The sequence below is a fragment of the Aulostomus chinensis genome, chromosome 1 (genome assembly GCF_037954235.1).
Source record: "Aulostomus chinensis isolate RoL2024-O1b breed Wild chromosome 1, RoL_Achi_v1.0, whole genome shotgun sequence".
NCBI lineage: Eukaryota > Metazoa > Chordata > Actinopteri > Syngnathiformes > Aulostomidae > Aulostomus > Aulostomus chinensis.
The window spans coordinates 64,217,611-64,235,894 of NC_141320.1; the positions used below are offsets into that span (position 1 = coordinate 64,217,611).

General features: G+C 45.1%; 1 protein-coding gene across 3 annotated transcripts in view; it reads left to right on the forward strand.

Annotated features, from left to right (window-relative positions):
* The window catches only part of ncam2a (neural cell adhesion molecule 2a), a 213,870-nt gene that overhangs the window by 176,932 nt on the left and 18,654 nt on the right, over nt 1–18,284 (forward strand). For all 3 annotated transcript variants that reach the window (XM_086200425.1, XM_086200434.1, XM_086200441.1), the window contains exons 8-14: nt 4,126–4,271; nt 10,030–10,180; nt 12,152–12,339; nt 13,078–13,174; nt 14,270–14,443; nt 16,176–16,295; nt 17,196–17,317. In XM_086200425.1, coding sequence (XP_086056551.1) covers nt 4,126–4,271; nt 10,030–10,180; nt 12,152–12,339; nt 13,078–13,174; nt 14,270–14,443; nt 16,176–16,295; nt 17,196–17,317 — 998 coding nt within the window. The remainder of the gene's footprint in view (nt 1–4,125; nt 4,272–10,029; nt 10,181–12,151; nt 12,340–13,077; nt 13,175–14,269; nt 14,444–16,175; nt 16,296–17,195; nt 17,318–18,284) is intronic.

Genomic DNA, 18,284 nt, shown 5'->3' on the forward strand with positions numbered 1-18,284 from the left:
AGGAGTTCAGCTTTTCTCTGTGTAACCCCCCCCCCCCCCCCGCAACTGGGTCTTATTGCCTTTGACAGCACATGCTGGAGGAGAACAAGGCATTTAGGTTTCTCATTTCAGTCTGATAAGGCTCAAATTCCATGATCACAAATATTACAGGCGAGCTACTTTTCACGATGTAATGTGATAAAAGGAACAAAGATTGTCGGCACAAAATGAGATGAAAGATGTGACAAAGAAGGTGTGAGTCAAGAGGAAAAGAGGGAATTGTTTCCTGAAGAGATGAGTTTTCATTTCTCATCAGAAGAGGATGGAGTTGTTAAAAAGCTGCAGCAGCTGCTGGATCCCCACTTCCACAGATGGGCTTCTGGAGCCAGGACCATGTGTTGCCTCAGACAGGTTATTGTGGCAATTAATTGCTTGAAGCCCATTCGGTCCCGCTTCACATTCACACACTTCGCTAGCTTCACATCTGGGGGCTCAGGATCGGCGCGGCGTGCAGTCCGGTTGCTGTGTCATGTCGTCATAGCAGCCCTCCAGCTGTAAATGCCAAACACGCCTCCAGCTACTATTAACCTCAGGGGTTGTGTCAAGTTTGTCTTCCCTCTGAGGCTGAAAAATCCACCATGTACACAGCTGAGAAAAGCTATTTTAGTTTGGGCTCAAGAGATGGACTGTGATTTGGGTGATTTACAAATTGAGGCCTCCCTGAAATACCTCATTATTAGATGAGTTGCCATGGATTTTTGGATAGACGTTCTCGGTCCCTGCTGGAGGGACCTTTCTGACCTTAGTGTTTCCTCCTACACCACCATGAGGCCTGTTTTGCCTTTTAGAGAACTATCTCAGCATTTCTCCCTCTGGAATAAATTAAATTTTGTTTCACCGATCCCTGACTGTAGCCAGGCTACAAATATTGTATGCACACTCACACATACGACGCAGGGAACAAACAAATGCATATCAGTGGGAGATCAACAAATGGAGAAAAGAGATTGTGACTTTTTGAGCTACTTAACCATCAACTTCAGCTTTATATGCTCAGCACCATAAAGCAGGTCTTAGCATTTAGCTCCGATGATAGTTTTAGATTCCACTTACACTCCTAAATCTGATTCCGTGGTGGTCTGCGAATGTGTTTTGTGCGCACGAACAAAGGAGTGGGCGTGTCTCTGTCTCCTAAGTGGAGAGTAAACAGCACAGACAGCAGAGTTTGACAGCTTCTCAACTGTCTGAAGCAGCAAGTGTCCGGAGTGAATGTCAGGTTTTAGCACAAGAACCCGCTGCTTGTTTTCTGAACTCTCAGAAGTTGAGGATCCACATCAGAATCATGTGCAGCCCCAGTTTATATCCTTTAGATGTGTCCAAACCCCAGAATATCCCTTTTATCATGCTTTTCATGAGTGGAAAAACACATTTTCTGTTTTCATTGTACTTTCTGTTGACACACAAAATCTGTCTGTTCAGTGTTGAGAGTGGAAGAATTGCAGCTCTTTTCCTCCTAGAATAACCAAACTGATGAATGAAAGTAATCGTCTGAATGCTGGCGGGTTTTATTTAAGTAAACTCCCTCAGCTTTAAGAGAGGGGATGACAACACAGACCTTTGCTTGCTGAAATGACAAATATGTGAATTATTATTATCAGATTCCTCCTCACTGCCCTAGTTTGTCTTCCAAAACACTTCAGTGGACAGAAAAGAGCTGCTGCTGTTGCTGCTCCACAGGCACCGTCCTGTAAACAGCAGCTCTACACAGAGAAACCTGTCCTTCATCTAATTGCAATCCTACATTCCTCCTGCATGACCTGGGCAAAGATTCACGTTTTTTAAAAGTGTATCCCTGTGCTTGATATGAAGATTTACATTTAAAAGTTGGTTGTGTAATTGTAAAAAGAAACTTGCAGCAGAGTACACCGCAAACGACCCCAAACCTGGAAGGTCAAATTAATTCCTTTATCTCGGAACACATAAATGCATTTCAGCTCTTTCTCATTTAGAGTTGAAATGTTTTCGATACTGAGTTATTAATAATCTTCCCCACAGAGTGATTTTCGCCGCGCTTGATAAATGAGACAGTTTTCATTTAATATTTGCATGATGAAGGGCATCTGGGGCAAAACAGCTGCAGATAAGGTGGTGATGAAGAACTGGTTCAGACCCGCCCTCAGTATGAACCGTCACCAAGTGAGTGTGAGTGTGAGCGTGTGTGTGTGTGTGTGTGCGCGTGTGCACGTACGGGTCGGATTATGCGTGTGTGTGTGTGTGTGTGTGTGTGAGTGTGTACTGTATGTGTGGAAAGGTTTAAAAGATGTGTGCAATCATCTGAAGTGCTCTCACTGCAGAAACCATCTAAACAAGTCATTTAGTCTCTGCTGCTACTTTCAAGCTCCTCTCTCTCTCTCTCTCTCTCTCTCTCAGAATGAGGAAAACTTCTGCCGATTGGTTGAGATAATTTCCCACTGCAGCTTCCTTCTGTCTCGAAGCAAAACAAAATCAAACAGATTGCTGCAGAATTATTATAAAAAAATAAAAAACAAAACCCCACATCTTTACTTCTTAGGAAATTTGCTTGACTTGTTTTAGGAAAACAAGCTCAACCGCTTCAAAGCAATGGAGAGAAAAGTAAATTACGTGACGACGCACGTGCGGGAATAAACGTGCCGCTGTTGATTGGTGTGATTAGACGGTATTGAGGAACCCGGCGTTCCATTTGTGGGCGTTCTGACAGACGGCTGACTTCAGGGACGTCACGAGTCACAGGCCCGAGCAACAACACGGGAGCAAACGTGTCTCTGGTTCTTTCTGCTGTTGAACCCATTTAGACCTGAAGCAACGTTGGGCTTCTGCCTTTTAAAACCTGCAGCCACTCACACTGCTCCCTCTAAGACCCAATCCAACTTCCACATTTTCTACTTCTTATTGATTGTTAAATATTTAATGAACATTATGGCATTCGAAGCCAAAGCTTGAGCTTTTTTTTATTTTGTTTTGGATGTGAATTCATGGTGTCGGTTTCTGTTCGAGAGGCTTAGATTGAAGGCTTTAGTGGACGGTTTTATCAAGCTTGTCAGGACTGACAGGACAAGGGAGTCCTGAAGTTCATGTGTGGGTTCAGGGGGGCAGCATGGAGGCCTGCTTTCCTCCTGCTCTTGTCGCGATGCTGCACACCCACACAACAATGGCTTGAGTTGCTGGAGTGTAAAGTAACAAAAATCCAATAAAGAGCAAAACTGCTGTGTTAACATGAGCGCCTCCAAGAGCTGATAGAAATGATGGTGGGATTAAATCTCATGCTGCAATAAACCCAAATTATCCTGAGAGATTTCTTGTGTAATTTGAGTGGAATGGGGTCAGCTCCACCACAACATGGTGTGGGAATGTTCTCCTCGCTCAAGCAGGTATAATAACACAGGTGTGTGTGTGTGTGTGTGTGTGTGTGTGTGTGTGTGTGTGTGTGTGTGTGTGCGCGTGTTTACTTGTGGAGATGTTTGTGATCCCATGTTTTGACAAGCTCCCAAAATCCCTCGAGACGACTTCTCCGCTCTGAGGCTGAATCCAAGTGAAATTGCCAAACTCTCCCAGAATCCCCCCTGGCGGTGTTAAAAGCGTTGTCACTATTTCCCATTCACTTCCTCTTCCCTTTAGGATTTTGGGCTATTTTGCAAGCAGCCCGTTAAGGACTTAAATGCCCCTGTGTTAAGAGAAAAAAGCAGCAATCCATCATTCATGCAACATGCTCTTTGCCCTTGACGCGCCGTGTTTCGGGGGCTTGCTCAGAGCTTCTTATCAGGAGAGGGCGAGCAGCCAGCAGCCCCCGAGCAGGCTTTTCAGCATTTATCACCATGCTCACTCTGCATCAAAAAGTGAATCATACAGTGCTGGAGAGGCATCCTTGCAAACAAAAATCTATATTTATCTAAAACATGAAAAGGTACACAGGAGGACAGGCATTTTGATATGTTGAGGCGAAAGAATCAGATTCTTCCAGCGCGTGACTGCAGTTCACCAGCTTCAGCCGCGCCCCTTCCTCCACGCCGTCCTATGTCAGTTTTTCTTGGGTTTGTCAATCTGTTCCTCACTTATCAACCTTTCTCTTGCATCCCCCCTCCCCCCGCTGTGTTCCATGGCCTCCAGTCCAGCCTCACATCACCCAGCTGAAGAACGTGACTGCCGTGGAGGGCAGCGCCGCCATGATCTCCTGCGTGGCTGAAGGCGAGCCTCTGCCAGACATCTCCTGGAGGAGAGCCAGCAACGGGCAGACCATCGTGGACGGAGACAAGGTAGAAACTGCCAGAGGTCCCATCTGGTGTGTGTACGAGTGTGTGTGTGTGTGTGTGTGTGGCATTATAGGGTGTGGGTGTTTGGACATGACGTTTACACGGAAGAACACGCGTGCAAGGAAAAGTCAAGAAACTACATGTAGTAGAACTTTTCTCTGTGTCCTAATTGCAGTGTTGGCATTATTTTGCCCAGCCTTTCTCTATTTCAGCAGTATTACCCATCAGAATTCCATCACCATCTCTTAAGATCTGCATATTTGTTTGAGCATATTGTGAAATACGTTTCTGAATGTGACACCAAGGAAAAGCTCACATTTGCCAAATGTCAAATTTAAATGGCACTTTGAAATGTAACTGTGTTTTCAGGCAGGTTGTCGGCAAAATTCACTCATGAAAGGATTTAATAACCCAAAGGTGTCCAGAAGCTCCTCATCTCACACAGAAGCATGTAATCTCTGAGTGGAACTGTGGCGTAAAAGTCGCTCTTAACTGGTCTTGGAAGGTTTTAATGGAACTCAAACAGCAGAGGCGAAATGTTTGTCTCCTTATGCTGTGCATTAAAATGCCATTACTTTTAGTTATATGGAGAAAAATGAAGTGCGCCTTGTGTGGTGGAAGCACTAAAAGAAATAGCCAGCATTTACAGGTAATTACTCGTATATGTCCTCGTAAACATAGAATCAGTCATCATCACTCCCATCTGCCATACGTGAAACGGCGCAATTAGAGGCATTTATCGCTGCTTGGAACTCATCTGAAGCCAGACGCTGATGATATTCAGCGGCCGGTGATTGATCCTTGTCACAAAGTGTGAGCCACTCGTGTGTTTGCACATCCACTGAATCACAGAGCTGCACTCGAGCGTTCACCTTGGTCCAGGTTTTTAAAGGGATTTTGCTGAAATGTCCAGGGACATTGGTATTGATTTTGATTAACTCTCAACACAAACAAGAACCTTGAAGTTTTTCAGTTTTAATTTGTCCCTCTTGCTACGCTCTACATTATTCCTTTTAAGACTGAAAAGACATTAAGCTTCTGTTGTGTATTTTTCTCCCACCATCCATTATTAACTTTGTCCAGAAGAGCAGCCTCGCAAATCAGAAACAGAATGAGCTGCAGCCACAATTTCTTTCGAAGGTAATTATTCTGGAAGGAGCCGCCATCAGTGTCAACACCATAGGCACTTCCATCACTGCTTCCTTGGCTCAGGATTCCGCAGATGCAAAAAAAAAAAAAAAAAAAAAAAAGCCCTGCTTTGCTTGGGAAAAAGGTCACTGCAGAGATAAATGAATGTGTGCATTGGCTCGAATCGCTCGGGTTGATAAATCACAGCCGAAAATGAGAGTAAGTGCTTCTCTTCCCACAGCAAATGCAATTATGGAAATGTGTAGTGCAAAGCAACACACCTAAACATGCGCAAAGACAAACACGGCTTGTGCAGCGCGAGGCGTGATGGATGGCGGTAGTCATTTAGGTTTAAGGCGGGATGTTCCTCTCTCAATTTGCTCTCCAATCTGCATATCCAGTAGAGGAGCAGTCAGTTTCAAAGGGCTTAGCTTTACTTGCTGCATAATGTTTCCGGTCTTCTCATTCTTTGTCAACTAACACTGTGACCCTCGCTAAGAGAACAATAATGGGATGCAGTTGCAGGAATTTAATTTGGAAGCGAGGTGGGGTTGTAGTCAGGGTATTGTTTCAGTCTGGTGCTTCTCTCACCAAACTGCAGGATTGCAAAATGCTAAAATATCATGAAAACTGTTCTTTTTTGCTCAAATGTCTTGAGCTCTGATGGATATTTTTGTGTCCACAAGTTGACAGCAAGCATTATGTCTCGTGGCTGTCCTTCCATACGTCCCTACTTCCTGGAATAACTCGGGAAAAGTTTGAGGAAGATCGTCCAATTTGGCCCAGATGTCCAATGGGACTCAAGGACAAACTGAAATGATTTTTTTTTTTTTTAGGGTAAAGGTCAAAGGGCAAGGGTCACTGTCACGTCGCACGGTCACAAAAGCTGTGGCGCATCTTTTAATAAATGAATCACATTTGACACAAATGTCCACCGAGACTCAAGGAGGAACTGACAAAAAAGTTTTGATGGTCAAATGTCAGCCCATTGACACTCATTGTCAACCTTGAGGGGATGCCTTCAGATTTGGCTCAAATGTGGTGGTCAAAGGTCAAAGGGCAGGGTCACCGTCACCTGACACGTGCATAATAGCTCTCCCATTCCTGTAAACGTGTCTCAGGAAATTCCTAGAAATTGAAGGCAAACAGCGGTGGTCGGAGATCACCGTCATTATCTTTGGAGCCCAATCAGGAGATTTCTCCAAAATTGAGCATCAAAATCTACTGGAACTCAAGTGTAACCTGGGTCAAAGGTCACAGCGACAGCCGCGCATCAGGGAGCCAGCCAGCTGCTGATGGTATATTTTCTTGTTAAACCTTTAAACCTGCTGAGATTCTCACTGCTCTGTTTCTTTTCCAGTCTGGCCACAAAAGCAGCACTGCACTGAGAATTCAGGTGAAAATAGACAATCGTGATGCAGTCAAAGGTTGTCTGCAGTGAAAGCCCTCCATGGCCTCCATTTTCTCAAGTCGTTATTAAATGTCACTCTGGCGTTGTCACGCGGATGAAGCAATACAGTAATCAAATGTGAAACCGCGTGTGTTCAAGCTCCGCCCTGGAACAGTCGGACTTTTTCGAGCCAAGCTGACATTTATGGCTGACATTTTTAATATCTGAAAGTTTTCAGAATGACACAGGAGCTTGTATTTGTGGGTTCCCTGGCTGTAAATGTGCACCCGTTTTCTAGGGTCTCATGAATCAAATAGGTGCAGGATTTCATATATTTCCTTTTTTTCTTCCCTCCTACTTCCACTCCTTTCATCTCCTCTATCTCCTCCAGTTCCTGTTACGGCCTCAAACCTTCATATTTCCTTTGCCTTTTATCTCTGGTGGTTACTGCTCACATGTGCGAATGTGCATGCATACCCCTCGCAATACTCTGTGTGTATGTATGTGTGTGTGTGTGTGTGTGTGTGTGTGTGTGTGTGTGTGTGTATTTCGCTGTTGTGTTCACGTCTGGCCGCTTGCCTTGTCGTTTCGACTGAGCTGCATATCAAACAGGCTGTGCTTTAGGGCTGACTTCGTCTCCAGACACAGACCCTGTCAGTTGGCAGCGAAAAGGTGTGTGTGTGTTGGGGGGGCGGGGTTAGCGAGTAATTTCCTGACTCAGAAGCTCCCTCCTGGAAGATTTCCTCTCTTTCTCCTCCTCCTTTTCATATCCCTCCATCCTCAGCATTCCTATTCAATACACACTCTCCAATCCTATTGACCTCAGCTGGCGAAGCAAACAAGCAAAGTGTGCAGTGGCAGCACAAAGGGACGGAGCCTTTACGAGCTGATCCACCTCATTGGTTGATAGTGTTGCTACGATAAGAGCAAAGATAAGCCCCTCTAAACAGGATAATGTTGGGGCTATCTTACAGCGACAACATAAAGAGAGTGTGATTCAGAAGTAGGGGCTCCGTGGCTGAGGCTTATGAGGCTTAGACACATAATGAGTGTTAGCAGAGGCGGGGGGCGGCGTGGCAAGAGGGCATTAGAGAGGCCTGGGTGTGCATTGATTTACTACAGCGGGACACACACACACACACACACAGGCTAATGTGCAATTATAGAAAAGTAGATGCAGACATACACATGTACGTTTGCTCACTTGATTGCGGAAGGACACCAGAGGGCTCAACGAAATTTAGCGTTACAGCTGTGCACGGAGGACAAGAGGCCGGCGCTAACAGGTGCGTTATCTGCTGAGCTCATTGCAGTTACTACTACTGCTAGCAAAGATAGCGCCTAACATTCAGTGCTGCGAGTGTCCATTCAACCTACATCCAAGTCAGTGTCTCCAATTTACCCACCGTGCAGGCTTTTTGCCGTGTGGGTGGAAGCCTCTTGCAGGGAAAACAGATCCAGAACCTTCTTGCTGTGAGGCAACTGCACTTGATGATGTGGTGCTCAAGTTATTTAAAGTGACAGAATCTCCATAGAAACATCTCAATTTGTGCTGCAGGGTGGGAAGAATTAATAGAACCAGTGCAATTGCTTAAAAACTACCGTTGCTGACTTAACCAGCAGTGCACATCTCCCAGCCGAACAGAAAGTCGCAGGTACAGAGGGGACAGCTTTGTGCCGGGGTGAGCCGTCACCTCTTGAATAAGCCAAGAGTTTTTGTGTCTGCAGCTTCAGGCGTTTGTGATACTGTGAGGTATCCCTTTAGGTGCCCGTTGTAACTCACAACCTCAGCTTGTTATGTTTTAATCTCTTTATTACGAGCAATTTGCGTTCAATCTGACGTTATCTCCTGGTTAAATAAGCTCTACTTTATTCAAAAAAAAAAAGTGTTTTGACTTAATTGACTACTTAGAGCGTAACTGTGTGGTAAAAGCAAATCAGATTTGTGCGGTTTTTCTCATTTAAGCAGCGGTTAGATCCGTTAGTATGCAGAACCTGTGTGAGGAGGCCACGTGTTCAGTGTCTCATATCATTTCCTGATTGTGTGCTGATGTTCATCTCAGCCCCCCCCCCCCCCCCCGTTTTTAGAGAGGACTCTTGTGGCAAGAAGACACATCATGTACAAGAGTGTGTCAGATTTCATAAACCGGTCCACTTCAGTGTTGCTTAGCAGTGATAGTGGAAACATGATATGCCGCTGCCGCTGCTGCTGCTGCTGCTGCTGCTGCTGCTGCTGCTGCTGCTGCTGCCGCCTTTGATAGCCGTGTCTTTTTGTTGAGGAAGGCTTCAATCGCCCAGCATACATCGCCGCTGTAATGTATGCCGTGTGTCGCTCGCTGGCTGAAAATACCCTACAGGACTCTCCTGACTCCATGAATAATAACAACTAAAATTGTGTTTCCTATTCATGGCAGTGTCTTCACCAGAAAGAGAGAATGTCAAAACAACTTCTTCATTAAACATTTATGTCGTAGATTGTAGAAAAGAGCTGGACAGACCTACTGACCTGAAAAGGGAGGCAGAAATATTCCACTCCCAGTGTGTCTGGCCTTCACATCTTCCTCCAATCAAACAGTGTGAAAGGCAAAGAAAGCCCTCGTGATATCACACAACTCCCAAATGTACCCACTGTTGCTAAAAAGTGTTTTCTCGGGGGTGACAGAGGTTATCTGTCAGGTAACAGTCTGGAGGCTCCTGCATCATTGTGTCAGGATGCTCCCCTCCTGGGGAGGTTTTTCTCATTACGAGTGAATGTCGATTAGAGGAATGATAGCCTCGTCTGCTGTAATTGACCCATTGCTTCAAATGGATGCCATCTGTCTTCATCCGGATGTAACGACCTCGTAATAAATCGACAGTTTATTGCATGAACCCTGATTCCGTGTGACAAGTGACGGCTGCCTGTGAGGGGAGGTGGGGTCGAAGCGGATCACGGGGTCGCCAGTACAGAGTTATTCTAGCAACTTTCCGTCACTCACACTGCAGCAGAATCAGGCCTGCAAGGCAAAACCATTTCCTCATCATCTCATCACAAATTCTTTGGCTACAGAGTTTACATGGAAGCTGTCGTTCATATACTGTATATAAATATATATATATATATATATATATGTATATATATATATATATTTTTTTTTTGTTAATACTAAACTGCTTTAAACCTCTCCTGATGAATCTCACTCTTTCACACAGCTTCCATTCATCCGTATTAAATTTCATAATCTGCTAATCTTGTGTGTCCAGATCCAGGATGGGCGTTTCGAGGTCCGCGGTCGTCACGGCAAGTCGGTGTTGACCATCAGCGGTGTGCAGTTGGCAGACCTGGGTCGCTTCGACTGCGAGGCTCTCAGCAGGATCGGAGGCCACCAGAAGAGCATGTACCTGGACATTGAGTGTAAGTTGGTGTGTTATCTAATGGGCCATATGTTCAACTAGTCCTGCTAATTAGGCTAATTACACTGTCCTGAACAGAGGTCTAATCAGGCAGCTTAAGTGGAAACACCTGTGTGTTCCGCCGTACACGTGGATGGTACGTTCTTGAGCAGCAGGAAGTGGGAAGGTTCTGACCTCTGAGGTGGAGATGTCAAACTACTTAACATGGCATCTTTTGTGGAAGAATGAGAATTTATTCCCTCCTGCCCTGGAAAAGTCTCTTCATTGTTAGTTGAAGGTGTAGTCATGAGTGAGGGGATAGAAATGATTGCACATATTCTCACTGGTTATTGTGATAAATTAGCCTTAATCATGTGGGTAGGTTCCCTGTAGCTGATGTGTAGTTAGCATTCAGGTGATAAAATAATACTTCAGTTAATTTAAGGAAATATCTTTGACATTTAGCAAGATTTCCCGTGGCTAATTGAATGTTAGCCTTCTGATTGGTGAGCTAATGTTACGCAGTTCTCTTTCACCACTTGACTCGGCAGCATCGGGGGTTGAAATGTACTCGCAGCAACTCTCAGCAGTGCTCGAGAGAGCTGAAAGGATAATCCACAGTTAAATATGGCGAATTTGTCTCCTAGCTAGTTATAGTGGGGCTAATGTGAATTTGTGTCCATCATGCGGTCGCCCTTTTGACCTTTTGGAGCAAGGACACGCTCCATGGTGTGGTTGTCATGTGTGGCTGATCCACCGCTGAGAGGGAACTGATGACGCCAGCTTTCCTGGTGACCAACTCACTCCTCTGAGCTGATTTGCTAACAAATTAGACTCCAGTGAAAAGCCTGGAAATCAGCCGCAAGAACAACAAGAACAGCAAAGCCACTGCAGACATGTTTAGAGTTCAAAAGTTCAATTGTGCTTAGTTCTAATAATCCCCTTTTCTTTCTGAAAAGCATTATATTAATATAAACAACTCACCCGCACACCCCTTCCCCCTGGTACACAACTCACCCCGCTTCCAGAAGGGTCAATTAGTGCGAGGATATCATGCATTGCCTTTAGTTTTCCCCCGCTGTCAGCTCCCCTACTTCCCCGCGAGTGCAACCATTCCTCAGTGCTCGTTGTTTGGGGTTGTTTTGGGCGGGCTCTCCTCTGCCTAATGAGCTCTGAAGCCGAGATCTCCATTTTGGCCTTGGAATGATTAGGTTCATTAGAGGAGCGGCTCACAGGAAAGCACATTGTCTGGTCACAGCTTTCCCACCTTGGCGCTCAGAGGAGCCACAAACAAAGGAAAGGCAAACAAATATATAGAGAGGCAAAGTAGAAGCAATATACTGCGTCTCTGTTGTCTCCTCCCTGGCTGGGAGGAAACAGAGATGATTTTACAGTGACCCATTCCAACCCGTGGAGCAAAGTTGCCGTCATTATACTGTAAACTTGTCTTTCTGGAGCCCCGCTGACAACCCACTCTGCCACCAACTCGATTCCAACTCTACAAAAAGATGCAAGCCATGTGTCTGAGCGTGGCAGGGCTTGAGCCAGCCGTCGCCACCGAACTAATGAACTCATTTACTAAGTCACTGCAGGCTGCATGAGGATAACGCGTCCTCGGCTGTGACAGAGAGCCAGGCATCAATCTCTTTAATGGAATCCTGCAAGCAACCATAAAACAACCATAATGCCTCCCCGACTGAGCTGGGCTGACTGGGCCCAAAGAAATCTGCATGACAGCTCACCGCTGCGAACGTCCATTACGGCCCCTCCTATTTGCAGGGGCAAATGAGCTTCTGTTTGTATCCAGCATTTTTATTCTTTTGGAGATGATCAAATGGAGATCTCTGGCCTCGAGCACGAGAGGGCTTCAATGAAGGTTTGCTGTTACTGAAATCCCCCTTTGTGCTGGTTGGCAGTGACATTTCTGTCTTCCATCAGTTCTTTACTGGCTGACCAGACATCATGGCTTCACATTTCTGGATGTTTTGGACAGATATACCAAAGTTCTTGACCAATCAGACCATCTTCTATTCCTGGGAGGGGAATCCGGTCAACATCAGCTGCGATGTCATGTCCAACCCTCCTGCCACCATGTTGTGGAGGAGAGAACGCTTCACCATTTCCGCCGAGGGGACAGCCAACACACGGGTACACAACAGCGACGGCAAATCTGTGCTGGAGGTGGGTACGACTACTACTGACGATCAGATCGTGACACAACCCCCAGATGAAGGCTGAGACGGGCTTTTCTAAAAATACAGCCTTGATTCAGGAGACCTATGAATTATTTATAAAGAGAGTGAAGTAGCTGAGATGTTGCATAAGTCTGGCGCTCACACAGGTGTTTGTGTTTTAGGAGAGCCGGAAAAAACCCAGAGAAGATGTAAAAGTCGTTATTCTTGTTGCTTTGTAGGAGTTTTTTTTTTTACTTTGACTCGTTTTGTCCTCTCTTGTAGTGGATGAGACTTTGCACACGGTCGTACATTTACAAGCAAAAGTGGTGTTTCAGTCACTTGTGGTCATCAAGCGCCATCCATCGTTGCATTGATAGCGTTACACGTCACAGTTAGCGCAACCTGCTATTTAACCCAAGCTGCAGAATCAGTCACACCCACAGTGAGCAAACCAGCAGACGAATAGCATGAATGCCTTCGTTCATTTACTGAAATCTGATGCGTGGTTTTCTCTTTTCTTTAAATATGTATAATTGTAATTCTTTGCGCTCTGGTGGTCTTTTTTTAGTCATTCACTGTCATTGAACCTGCATGAATGCATTCATGACCACTTGGTGGTACGGCCCATTGTGTTCTGTAGAGGTTTGAGGAGAAATCTGCAGATATAAACCTCCAACTATCCTCATGGCTGGAGGAGGTGAGGAACCGAGCCCCGATTTGTTCAGATCTCATATTTTGCCTCCAGGTGACTCCGATGTCCGACAGGGATTTTGGCCGCTACAACTGCACAGCTCGCAACAACATCGGAGTTCGATACCAGGAGTTCATTCTGGCCCAGGCAGGTGAGTTTCTCCCCCACCTGTCCAGCATGAGTGGCATCAGAGGCCCCTGAACCCTCCACCTCTCCACCATAATAGCCTTATTAGCTATTCTGAGCGAGATGAATCCCACTACAACTCCCAGTCCCTATTCAGCCTATCCTAATCTTAAACAGTGCCGGCTGATTTACCATACCCCTCACTATTTACTGAAGTACCCCCTAATTTACGGAAGCGCAGGCTAATACACAATAGCGCAGTCCAATTATCTTTAGTGCAGATTGAATTGCTCTTGCTGAGGAGAAGAAGTGAAAGAGGGGAAAAAGCTGACCTAATACTTACCGGAAACAATGAGTTTGGGAAGTTGTTACACAAAAACACAAAAGGTCACAGGCAGTGATGGAGAGGCGGTGGAGAGATGATGTGAAATGGAGGCTGCAGGAACCCGTCAGTTCTTTGAAACAGCCTCTAAAGCTAATTGTAGTCGTATAATTTGTCACAGAGTAATGACCTCTCTTAAAGTAGCAGGGAGGTGAACATTTTTGCTGTAAATGCAGCCACCTGTGAGGACCAGGGGCTTTCAACGTGACGCACTATTCTATTAACACATTTAAAGGACAAATGAGAGTAGCAGCTGAGTGATGTTGCACATTTCTTTGAATTAAAGTAAATTACAGAATGTTAAAATGCTCTCAAAGCCTGTTATTACAGCTGTAATGTCTATCTTTACATTGATTATGGTTGTAGTGGAAACATTCAGCACTGAGAAATTGCTTTTATAACACTTTGAGGAGCTGCATTGTTTGTGTGCAAATGCAAATATGCGAACAACATAATTCTCAGATGTAGACAGTAAATTAACTCAGCAAAATTCGCATGTATGCATGCATGCAAGTGCAAATAGAAAAGGATTCTCACGTCTAATAATAGTCATTGCTGATCAATGTGGTGTTTATCTTTAATTAAACAGAGTTCACACATGCTTGTTTACTGGGAGAAGCATGCATCAGTAATGAGGATGCAGAATGTGTTGGTTTCTGTCTTGTCGTGCTCATCGTGAGGATTTTTGTTTTTTGCTTCAATAATGAGATCTGAAGCAGCTGAAATCTGTGTTTCCAGATGTGCCGTCGAATCCGTACTCCGTACGCCTATCCGCCGTCTCCCAGCGTCTCGCCACCGTCACCTTCATGAAGCCCGACTCTCACGGCGGCGTGCCCATCAGCTACTACCTGGTCCAGTACAAGGAGGTGGGCTCGCAGGACTGGAGGGACGTCAAATCACATGGCGTTCAGAGTGAGTGGCTTCAACTCAGAGCGGTTCAGGTTCGATCGGTCCAATCCTCCCACCTCCTCACGCGCTCGCTGCATTCCACAGACTTGGTTTGTCAACATGGTGCATGTGAGAGCTGGTTGAAAGCTTCAGTTATCAACTGTGTTGTTTCTGCTAAGCTAGAGGATTCTATTCTGCGATCATTGACAGCCTTCAGTTGCCGTAATTACCTTCGGTCATTTAACTGATCTACAAGCCTTTGCGTTATTGATTCAAGCCTGATGAAAGCACGACGGTCTTGTACGAGTCGACCTCCAAAGATTAATGAGTTCTGCTTTGAATCATGTTTTTATATGACATGATAGGGATTCTGCTCCTGCACGTGAATGCAGAGTAACAGTTGAAGCTGCGTCACGAGGTCAGGGGGAAACCTCACTGTTCTCACGGGAATCCACCCTCTGTTTCGAGAGCTGTGTGGGTTTTCTTTCCGTCCATTCTGAGAATGACACTTGTTAGCGACGGTAGCATTAGGCTAGCACAGCAGGAGGCCGTGAGATGGAAGTTTGTAAACATCCAACAGCCCTGAATCGAAGTGAAAATGGTGTACACAAGTCCAGAGAATGCTCCTGAAACCAAGCTAATACCACCACACCCCCATCTTCATCAGAAAATGATCCATCAAAAGAATATGCTCTTAACACCTCGTCAAATTAAGAAGGTTGTCATTTAATGGTGGAATATTAGTGTGAAAACATGCCGAGTGAGGACATGTGACGTGTTTTAACTTAAAAATACTAAAACCGTTCGCTCAGTGGATCTCACAAACTCAGTGGAAAAGCTCAGCTTGGTCCTCAGAGTCGGTTCCAAACAGAGAAGCCATGAGAGGAAGTAGTCAGCGCTTCGTAAAAAATATACACCGCAAATTTAGTGAGTGAAAGTTCCAAACATGCACAAAGCACAAAGGAAATAAAAGCTAAACTGAACATTGGGGACCAGAACTAGATAAACTGCTTGATTGTAAATTAAATTTCCAACCTATTTAGTTAGATCTGGCTCAAATATCACAAATGTGACTAATTACAAGCCATTAAGTGGCATCATAAAAGCCCCCTCAGACATCCACGGCGGAAAACACCAGCACATAAACTCTTCAGTATAATTAAGATGTCTGGCCTCTTTACATCCGAATGCTCTCGCCCCAAATGGAAATCTGCTTATATCCTGAAAAGTGAGCAAGCGCAGCAGAGCTTCTTCTCCGTGGCAGGACTAAACCACTGCGATAGCACCTATTACAATCACATTCAACTATTTAATTTGTGCAGTGACAAAAACAACTTTCACTGGAGCTCATTACGCCGCTGCCGCCCCTGTGCTGGCGCTTCAGAATAGCGAAGGTTATGTAAATAGATTTCTAGTGACAGAATCTGTAATGCCGGTTGATAATGAGATGCTTTATTTACATGATATTTTAGGCTCTCAGCTAAAGCTTTAATACCGAGAGAATGATGACAAATGAGCAGGCAATTGACTGGAGCTGGTGACACAGTGACTTTTATTGGAACCAAATCATCGTTATATATTTATGAATGTGTCCTGATTTAGTTTCAGCTGGAGGAGAGGGGAGGTGGACAAAAGTGGTCTGGTAGACTCACAAATCGCATGTCAGCGATGACTTGGACATGTTGATTTCAGATTAGACGGCAGCAACAAAAAATGCTTGCAAAATGACTCCTACTTGTTTTTTGTCTCCCTCCAGCGACCGTGGTTCTGAACGGACTGGAGCCCAACACCACGTACGAGGTTCGGGTGGCAGCCGTCAACGGGAAGGGTCAGGGAGAGTTCAGTCACACGGAGACCTTCCAGACTTTACCCATCCGTGAGTCCCTCTTTTGTTCTTTTCAGTAGCCCAGTAAAGAACCAAAACGGGCAGGACCAGGACACCTGTTTGCTCCCTGATGAAACTCCTCACCAGGGGCGGCATGGCTCAGAGGTAGAGTGGCCGTCTAGCAACTGAAAGGTCGCTGGTTCCATCCTCTCTTCCCCCAGTGACCATATCCAAGTATCATTGAGCAAGATACTGAGCCTCTAATGATGGCCCTGCAACGGACTGGCAACCCGTCCAGGGTGAACCCCGCCTCTCACCCAGTGTCAGCTGGGGTAGGGTCCAGCCCCCCGCGACCCTCAAGCGGTATAGAAAATGGACGGATGGACGGATGAAACTCCTTAGGGTCCTGGCTTGTATCGGAGATAGTTACAACCTCCCCTTATTTCAGCGACATAAATCCAGATTATTGCAGCTTGGAATAGATCCTGTCAAATTTGTGTCTTGATGTTAAAGTGCTGCATTAAAATTATATACTGCAGGCGTTTTATGATAAGCATTTTATTTATCCTGGCAATCTGGCCCAGCAGAAGTGCACTAAAGCCAGACAAGGCCATAGAAAAGTATTTTAATATCACACAGCAGTGACGCCTCGGAGATGACTGGGAAGAAGAAGAGCCAATTAGCAAAAATACAGTGAATGATAAGAAGCAGTCGGTTGTAGTTACAGCCAGGCGGAAGGAGTTGCATTGCAAATTCATTTAGCTGGAAACAGTCTCTCTCTCTTCTTATCTCATGTCTCATATTGCCACCTGCTCCCCCTCCCCTGGAATGCACACACACACACACACACACACACACACACACACACACACACACACACACACACACACACACACACACACACACAACAAAAGATTGTTTTCTGAATCCTCCCCTTCACATCTGCCTCAGGAGAGCCGAGCCCGCCAGCCGTCCACGGCCAGAGAGGGATGGGCAAGGCCTACAAGCTGGGGCTGGTCAAGCAGGATGATGGCGGGATGCCCATCGTGGAGTATATCGTTAAATACAAGACGGTGAGGAACACGGATGCATAGTTTTTGCATGAGTTATCAAAAAATTAAACTGCACTCCCAAGACAGGAGATCCACTGATCCATTTCCTGGATGATGAAACAGTCTCCTCTTAAATCACCTTCAATCCAAAAGTGTCAACATTGTGACATTAGATCTTGGACATCATGGAGGACCAAACAAACTGAGAAAGTTAACATCTCTCGCACCGCGGCGTCCCTCCTGGGTGAATGGGAAATGTGGTCCCATCGTGAGATCTTGGACGCGTCAGACAGACAGACAGACAGACGGACAGATTACTTTATTAATCCCTTTTGGACGTTCCGCCAGGGAAATTGCAATCTCCCTACACATTCACAGCACTGTTACCATCAAGGTAAAAAGAATAGACATAAATAAAACTGTATTGAAAAATAGAAAAGAAAACAAAGACTACATATATATATATATATATATATATATATATATACATATATATATATATATATATATATATATATACACAGTATATGTGCGTGTGCCTGTGTGTACCTGAATGTGATTTGTATATGTGCATAGTAACAGGAATAATAATAATTATAATATTAATTATTATTATCATAACAATAATAATGATGATATATATGATATAATGATAATATAATATGATAATAATAATAATAGCAGCAGTAGTAACAATAATAATAATAATAATAATAACAATAATAATATACATTCTCTTGTACTGCACATGAGTGTCCGGTCGTTATCGGGGCAGGTTATTGGTGCTCAGCCCTCTCCTACAGTCCTTCTGTTGGCCCTCCCCCCTCCAGTGAGGAGTTTAACAGTTTGATGGCTCGGGGGATGAAGGAGTTCTTCAGTCTGTTGGTCCTGCACTTGGGGAGGAGCAGCCTCTGGCCAAACAGGCTTCTCTGGCTGGTGGTGACAGTCCTCTCTGCTACTGTTGCCAGAGGGTCCAGCTTCATCCCGA